This window comes from Phalaenopsis equestris, unplaced genomic scaffold, assembly GCF_001263595.1.
Source record: "Phalaenopsis equestris unplaced genomic scaffold, ASM126359v1 Scaffold000436, whole genome shotgun sequence".
In the NCBI taxonomy this organism is placed as follows: Eukaryota; Viridiplantae; Streptophyta; class Magnoliopsida; order Asparagales; family Orchidaceae; genus Phalaenopsis; species Phalaenopsis equestris.
This window is the reverse complement of record NW_018164877.1, coordinates 766,152-775,272: the sequence shown is the minus strand read 5'-3', so window position 1 is coordinate 775,272 and position 9,121 is coordinate 766,152. Positions and strand designations below refer to the sequence as shown.

The window sequence follows — 9,121 nt, the reverse complement described above, 5'->3', positions numbered from 1 at the left end:
ACATATATATATATATATATATATATATATATATATATATATATATATATATATATATATATATACATATATATATATATACATACATATATATATATATACTATATATATATATATATGAGATTCAAAACTTTTTATCATGATTCTTTGTAATAAGGTGTACATTTTGTGATTGATACTTAGTTTCTAGACATGTTTTTAAGAGATGGAGCTAAGTAGATATAAAGAAGGGGATGGTACAAAATTCAATATAATTGTAAGAACCTCTAAACTATATGATTGAGAAATTTTAATGAAATTTAGATTAAATGATCATAAATGTGCTATGCATTAGTAATATAAATAATTAAAGATATAAATAAATTATGTGTGCACATAAATCCAATATATAACTTTAAAACCATAAACTTTGTTATGTTCATCATGTGAATATTTAGGTTTTAACATTATCATCAAAGAACAATACTAATTAATCCACTAATTAGAGAAAATACAATTACTAATTCTCTTCAATGACAAGCTTCTAAAGTCTATATACATGTATGAAAATAACAAACTTTAAAGTCTTAGAACCTATATAATAAGTGTTTTTATAATACAAGCAAACGTCAAAGTATGGGTTAAGCTTTTATTACCACTCTAGAGATTTCTTCTAACCATGGTTCTCTCCTACTTCTTCTTGTAGCACAAGTATGTGCGGTCCTATAGCTTCTTCCCCATGATTGCTAGGAAAAACCAGAGAAGATTATATGAGGATAGACATTGAAATAAGCTTATCTTAACTCATTGGCCATCATCTTCCATGTATATAAATATGGTTGTGCGTGTTGCCCGCAAAACTCCCCCATTTTTATCTCTTCTGTTAATTTTTTTATCAGAATTTCATTGATTTCAGCTCCTACTATCATCACTTTACTCAACAGTCTTCTCTCTCTCTCTCCTCTCTCTCTCTCTCTCTTCCAAGAATATGGGATTAAGGGAAGTGGGATCAGCTCTGCCTCCGGGGTTCAGATTCTATCCAAGTGATGAGGAGTTAGTTTGCCATTATCTATATATGAAGGTGGCAAACAAGAAAACTTCACAGGGAACCATGGTGGAAGTGGATTTACATATCAAGGAACCTTGGGATCTTCCGGGTGAGTTTTGCTATGTTTTGTAGAGCTTTCTGCCTTTTTTTTGTTTTTTTGTTTAAATAATGTTAATTTATGCAAAAAAAAATTTGTTTTGTTAATATATATTGATATATAACACACTGATGTTGCAAGGCACAACAAAAATAACCAAGTTTATAAGGATATTCAATATTAATCAAAGTTATATTCTAAAGCTGAAGAAAATATTATGTTTGGTTATCCAGACGTATGAATGAATTGCATCATGTCGTGTGCATAACAATATGATGCGATCGACCAATGTCACTGTACATGCACATAGTATCGAGGCATAATATTTTCTTCTAAAATAGGATTAACTAGCTTTAATATTATTATGTATGTATAGTAGGAGATTGAGGTAGAGTATTAACAGTCTAATAGTACAATAAACAAGACAAAAAGTTACTTAAACTCCAAGTAAGACTAATGTAATATGACATATTTACCCCTACGACACCTTCCTCCTCCCTTCCATATTTTCTTCTAAATTCTCTGAACTTCTTGCATGCCAAGGCAATCTTCTTAAGGCCATCTCTGTCCATTTCTACAATCATTGATTACAAGCTATTAGAGATAATAAGAAAACTGCAAAAAAAAAAAAAAAAAAAAAAATTAAGTTTGTTAAAACATATACAAATGATTCACATGTACACGCTAATTAATGCTGTAGATCACTACGTGCATTAGCCATTTAGCTACCTGTATTATTCCCTTCAATAATACTGATTGCTTCAACACTGGCCCGCTAGTTTCTTGTGGCGCAAAAATCTCCAATGATTTAAACTTGCACTCATACACCTCTCGTGTGCCTCATAAATTCTTGCATTTTATGCATTTTTTTTTAAAGATATATATATATATATATATTGATTGCTATATATATATATATTGTTTATAAATTTCAATAAATATTTTATTTAAGAGAGTAAAAATCTATTGCATAGAGTTTTATAAAATATAAATATGATATAGATATGGTCAACTAAAACTCTAAACTCCATCCAAAATAGCTTAACACATGAAACAAAAACTAGACTATCGACTTCAGAATCTCTTAGTCATATTGAACAAGATAGCATTGATTGCACTAGACATGCATGTGGCAACATATAATTATATATACGGGGAATCAACACAATTAATAGTGTTTAATGAATAATGTTCAATCAATAATTGCTCTCTACCAACAAGACAAGATAGAATTGACAAGAGACGGTTTAGGACGCTTTTACATGCATACCACCCAATCATTAAACATTTAAATATCTAACACATAAACATTAACCTTTTGTTATATATATATATTTTTTATTTTCATTATCATGCATTGAAGGTTGTAATTGTAAAAAATATATAAATATTTTGCTTCATGATGTGTGATTTTCAGAGATGGCGAAGCTAAGTCCAAACGAGTGGTATTTCTTCAGCTTTCGTGACCGAAAGTATGCAACAGGGTCACGAGCAAATAGAGCAACAAAGACTGGGTATTGGAAGGCTACAGGGAAGGATAGAATTATACGCAACCCTAGAAGGAATGTGATGATGGGGATGAGGAAGACATTGGTGTACTATCTTGGTAGGGCTCCAAATGGGATCAAGACTAATTGGGTCATGCATGAATTTAGACTCGAGACTCCCCATTCTCAACCAAAGGTTTGTTCTTTTTATTTATTTATTTATTTATTAATTGAATGTATATATATATATATATATATTAGAGGATTGTGCTAAAACATTCATTTTTTAAATTTATTATTATATTTTCTAAGATATGTAGATGGTTAGATTTAATTTATAATATTATTTATGGATGCTTAAATATATAGGCATTCATCTATTTTATGTATATAATGAGGTGAAAAAAAGGCAATTATGTCAAGAAAAATAATACATTTAGAACTAATTATTATTTCATTATTTATTTTTTTTACCAAAAATAAAATCAAATTAAGTGAATGAAGGAAATTTTAAAATAATATGAATTAAGATAAGTTTTTTTAATTAGGATGGTGAATGAATGAGATATATACACAAGTAATCTCATCTAGAAAGTTAAAACTCATGTGTATAAAATAAATAAGTTTCATAGCTATTGTTTTTAGTTAGTATGATTGCCTAGCATATATTCTCATGACTAGCTTTAATTTTTTAACAACAATGTCAATGTGGGCCTCTTTCATTCACTATTTTAATATTAAAAAAAACTTATCCTAATCTATATTATGTTATAACATCACTACTTTTTCTTTTTTCTTTTTTTAAATAAAGTTTTTAATGATACTTATCAAGATAAATTTACTTATTTGAGTAAGCTTTTTCTTACGACAGGAGGATTGGGTTCTTTGTAGAGTATTTCATAAGAGGAAAGAGGAAAGAGATACGGAAACTACTACTTGCCACACTGTTATCTCATCTTCTGATTTGTGGAACCAGTTCCCTCCTATCGTTATAGATCAACCACCTCCTTATTATGAGGAAAATAATGGTTGCTCATTATCCACCGTTACTACTTATCAAGAGGAAGATAACAACTTAAATTGTATTCATAATCCTTCTCTTACACAATTTGAATTCTTTAATGACTTCACATTTGATCAAATGGAAGAGGGACCAAAGAATGGGAATATTGGACAGTATGAGCTCGTGTGGGATATGGGGCTTGACCATGGTGGCTATGATACTGTAAATCTAGAAGGAGTAGGCTTCTCAGGGTGAAAGAATAACCTATACATAATAGATGATGAAAAAGATCAATTATGAAGTGAAAGTTCTTGTAGATAGATATGTTGTGTTATTTTTTTTATTAGTGAAAGAGTTTCGCGTCATTGTTTGTAAGTATCTCACTCAAATGTTATTATAGAAGCTTGGTTGCATGAAAACAAATGATTTGTCGATTTTTTTTTTTTTCATTTTGTAGTATTTAATAAATTAAAATTGTCATAATCAATCCTCTTAGTATCTTCTATCATTCTCTTCAATTTTTTTTTTAAAAAAATAGTACTATTATTATTTTATTATCCAACTATTGTAAGATTTTCTTGAGTATTGCTAACTCGATTATGTTATTAATTATTATTAAATTTATACGTCATGTTTCAAAACTAAAGTATGAACCACTAGAATAAAGCTTAATATGAATCAACTAACTTAATAAATCATTAGACATTAAAGAATAGATGAAAAAGAAATGGTTCCTTATGTAAAATGATGAGACGTACGACCTAAATTAATAGGAGACTGAATATATATATATATATATATAGACGTAGAATGTTTATCTTATTGCAATCATGTTGCAATCACCAGAAGAAGCTAAAAGATCTCATCCTTGTGCCACAAGTAGAAGTAGAGGAAAACCATGCTCAGAAGAAATATCTTGAAGTGGTAATCAAAGCTTATCTCATATATTGACGTTTCCTTGTTTAATAAAAACACTATAGCTTCAATACATTTAAGGTTATGTTCATACACATGTACCTTTATTATTATTATTATTATTATTATTATTATTCGTGACACACGCACACACGCACGCACACACACACACACACACACACACACACACACAAATATATATATATATATATATATATATATATATAAAGTGATGTGTCCTCCTCATCCACCCTTTATCATACATAAGTAGTATAACGTACGTAATAATTTCTCCTACAGGTGATGTGATTTACAAAACAAATGGCCAAGCAATTATCATAAAATTATTATTATTATTATTGAAATGTTTATAAGGTTTACTCGAGTAATCGTTACAAGAGATAGTTGAAAATATTCTAGAATACTATGAAAATAAACTGGAACTTCAACAATACGAGTCAACACATTAACTTGGTTCAATGATAATGATAAACGGAATTAAATTAGTTAACTCATTTAATTATTTTATAATAAAATAATAATACCTATTACTTCGAATCTTTTTTATGATTTTTGTTCAACCAATTTGAAATGCACTTTAATAAAATCTATGAATCTTATGCTATTAGCAAATCAATATTAGTTCGATCCCCCCGAATATCTTCGTCATGGATGATTTCAATAGATTTGGAGTTACCCGAGTATTAATAAGATTTTGTTTGAGAAGACAGTGAAGTTTCGTTCTGATGCAATGAATGCCGACGCATTGATTTCCTCTTTTGGAAAAGCAGTGTCTTTTGAAGGTATTTTAACAGAACGACAATTATTCACCGTTTTAGATCACATATGACACTATTGTCTTCTAATAAATATATACTCTGGTATTTTAATTAGGTCCAATATTTTTCATTAAGCTCCAAGGAGTTAACCCCAACTCTTGCAACTCATTTGGATTACACTTGTATTTGCTTTTTGAGAGAGAGCACACCAAATCATTTGCAACATATTGAGTGATTGCTTATTGCAACAGTAAGGGTCTGTTTGAGTTAGCTGCAACTTATTAAAAAATATTTTTAAGACTACTAAATAATATGCTAATACTCAAAAAACTGCAGTAGCTATTATAATTTTTTTTTTTTTTTTGTCGAACCACAGCTAAAAAACTACCTCCGCATCTATTCAGGAGAGGTGGGATAACATAGATTTGTGCCGCATCGCCGCCTCAAATGGGCCTTAAATGTGTAGCTTTCTTCTTATTTTATAAAACATTGCAAATAAAAAAAAAATCAGAACAACTAACTTTGATAGTTAATTTGTCTATTATTTGCTAAAAAGATAATCATGATCATCATCTTTTGGAGAAAGAAAACAAAAACGTTTATGAAAGCAGTGAAAAAACAAAAAATAAAAAGGTTGAGAACATGATTTGTTAGGTATGACTCATATATGAGGAATTTGGAGTCCCCTGTATTTGGAGAGGTGTGTCTCCTGGAATGAAGATGTGTTACTCTTGGTGTGAAGATGTGTGTCTCTTGGATATTAGTGGGTTGGGGGAGCGAGGGGAGCGAGGGCGTGTTTGTAATTATCTGTTGGTTTTATCTATAAATAAATGTGTAACCATATTGGTATGTAACTCCTCTAAAATAGTGAATTCGCCGCTCTGCTCCCGGGGATGTAAGCAACTTTGTCAAACCTCGTTAAATCTCTGTGTTCTTCTGGATTTGTGTCGATTCCTGTTTTTTTCTTCGCCCTAAATTTCACAACGTGATTAATATTCCAAAATTTATTTTAGCTTTTTTAAAATTTTAAAGTTAAATTCAATAATTTTGGATAAAAAACAATAATAATAATTTGAAAACTTTTTATTGAGTTATAACAGTATTTGAAATGATTACAAAAAACTATTATGAATGGAACTTCGCAATAAGATGTTATGAATCATAAAGACATATTTGTAGATGAGAGTAAGGTAAGATTTTATAGTAAAATTTCACCAATGGTAAATATTTAAATTACTGAATATAGCCAAACATAGGTATTTCATAAAATGAAGATTTGATAATTATATCCATTGAATTAGATTAGTTATGCCTTAATACTTTCCCTAAAAAGGGAGGTGGAGCTGTGTAGGTGGTTTTGATGAGTGTGTCAAGCTAGATTCTGAGGCAAAATCGGCAAGTTAGTTTGAGTTCTTCGTATTGATTCGATCTTAGATCGATTAATGTTTGTTGGTGAACAGACATGAAACCAGCTTGGGTTTGGGTTTAACCCAACCTGATACTACTTGAATAGAGCCTGGCCCGTATAAATGATCATTTATCTAAGATATAATAGCTATCATGGTCAGATTACGACTCAATCCCATGTCAATTTCAAGTTGACGGGTGGTCAAGTTCAGGTTAGTAAGGCATTTTTGTAACCCTTAAACCTCAATTTTCACAGGCATATGAAACCTTTTTTAAGTATAAAAAGAAGTAATTCATAATTTAAATGTTAAAATAGTGGGGTTTTTTGTTGGCATGAAATATTTGGGTGGTATATATGAAAAAAAATAAAGTTTACGTGTTGGATATATATTTATGTATGATTCGGCGTGTTATCTTATTAAGAAAACTTGAATTCTGGTTGACCTAAATAATTTTAGGGTTGTGTTCAGGTTAAGAACTCTACCTCGTTTAATTTTTGGATTAGGTTCAAGTTGACCTACTAACCCAAAATTGACCCAATATTGACTTAAATCGATATGAGATTGGCTTGCATAAGGATGTCAAAACAGCTTGTTAAGCGGTTGATTCGCTCGCTAAGTTAACGAGCCGAACAATGACATTTTTTAGAGCTTGATGTATAAAGTATTCGAACACGAACAATGATTTGTTGGTTCGTATTTAGCTCGTTTTGGCTTAAAATAATATTTTAAAAAATAGAGTAAAAATTTATAATCAATTAAAATTATTAATTAAAAAAAATTAATTGGCAACAAGTTTACAAAAATTTATAATCAATTAAAATTATTAATTAAAAAATAGAGTAAAAATATATTAAATTATATTAAAAAATGATGTTTAATAAAAATAATAAAATTTAAATCTCGCCCTAACTCATAACAATCTATGGTTGCATGATTAAGTTGTTAGAACGACTTTTTGTTTTGCGAACAACACATGTTCGGCTTGCTAAGCAAACGAGTTGAACACGAACATTTTTTTTTGTTTGAAATATAAACAAGCCAAACACGATCCGAGCCTGGGCTCCCTCGTATTAGGCTCATTTACACCCCTAGACCTTCATATCTATTATGTTTTAAGCTAAACAGGTTATATGGGTTTAGTTCGGGTCAAACAGTTGAAGGTGGATCAGTTTTGAACTGGACTTTCTGATCTATTTAATATTTGAGTCGGCTTTGGGTCAAACAATTTCAGGACTAGTTAATTTTGGGTCAGACCTGATCCCACTCACAAACTTGATTTCTTATCCCTAAGTTGAGTACCATTTTATTAATTAATTTAAAAGTTCATAGTGATTAGGGATGATAAATGAACTGTATCCCACAATGTTATCTAAGTTAGAAGACTTTTATTACTCATTATTGCTCTATATATATATATATATATATCTATATATATATATATATATATATATATATATATATTACAGACAGCATTTAAAATTTAGTTAATTACGAAGCCAACATGCATATATTATTTTATAAAGAAAATTTTACATGCATATATAGCACATAATTCTTATGCATTTATATATTTAGCACTTAAAATTTGGTATTTATATTTATAGTATTTTATATTTTAATCCATGCATGAAAATGCGTATTTCTTTTTAAAAAAATTAATAAATAGTGATATTTGTCATGTTATATTAAAGATTTGAATGCTTTATACATAAATAAGAAAGTTGAATTGTTAGATAGGTAAATAAATTGGCTTCGTTTGGTATGTTTGTGAAATTAATTACAAAAACATGTATTTCTACATTTCAGTATCAAATTTGATTATGAATTTTAAATTTTGATTAATACTTAATATATATATGTATATATGAATATTTTAAATTTTGAAATAATGCAGACACCACATCCCCCATCAACCTCCATCCTATCAGAAAATATTATGTATGAATAACCAGACGTGCAGACGATAGTCTGGATCTCACAATGCCCTGTGCACACGCTGTGCACAGCAGCGTGGTACAATCCATGACATCTTCCAGCCTTGACAATTTAGTTAATATTTTTCTCACATTCATATTATTTGAATTTCCTTTTTAGAGGTGGTGGAGCACCCAAAAGTTCCATCTTTTTTGCATAATAGTATTGTTCATGCATTCCAGCTAAAAACTTATAAGGGTGTGCCTCCACTACTTATTTCTAATTGTAAACAAAACAATTTAGGAGCACTTATATACATAATGCATTCAAATCTTTAATATCACATAAAAAAATATTACTTTTATTTATTTTTTCAAAGTGAAATGCACATTTTAATGCATAAATTTATGACACCAGTGTTATAAGTTTAAATTTAACAGTGTAGTTGTTTGATATGTAAATAAGTAATATAATATATATATATATATAT

General features: G+C 29.2%; 1 protein-coding gene across 1 annotated transcript; it reads left to right on the top strand.

The window, feature by feature from the left end:
- Positions 1 to 631: 631 nt before the first annotated feature.
- Positions 632 to 4,021, top strand: LOC110027712 (NAC domain-containing protein 21/22-like). Its single transcript, XM_020729242.1, has 3 exons — positions 632 to 1,136; positions 2,542 to 2,807; positions 3,483 to 4,021. Exons 1-3 carry the CDS (start codon positions 968 to 970, stop codon positions 3,867 to 3,869), a joined length of 822 nt encoding a protein of 273 aa, XP_020584901.1. The 5' UTR covers positions 632 to 967; the 3' UTR covers positions 3,870 to 4,021.
- Positions 4,022 to 9,121: the final 5,100 nt, after the last annotated feature.

Bases quoted from the DNA above. Each gene is read 5' to 3' on its own strand.
- LOC110027712 (XM_020729242.1), top strand. From the start codon at position 968: ATGGGATTAAGGGAAGTGGGATCAGCTCTGCCTCCGGGGTTCAGATTC. The intron at 1,137-2,541 runs GTGAGTTTTGCT...TGTGATTTTCAG, and splicing joins GGAACCTTGGGATCTTCCGG to AGATGGCGAAGCTAAGTCCA. The intron at 2,808-3,482 runs GTTTGTTCTTTT...TTCTTACGACAG, and splicing joins CTCCCCATTCTCAACCAAAG to GAGGATTGGGTTCTTTGTAG.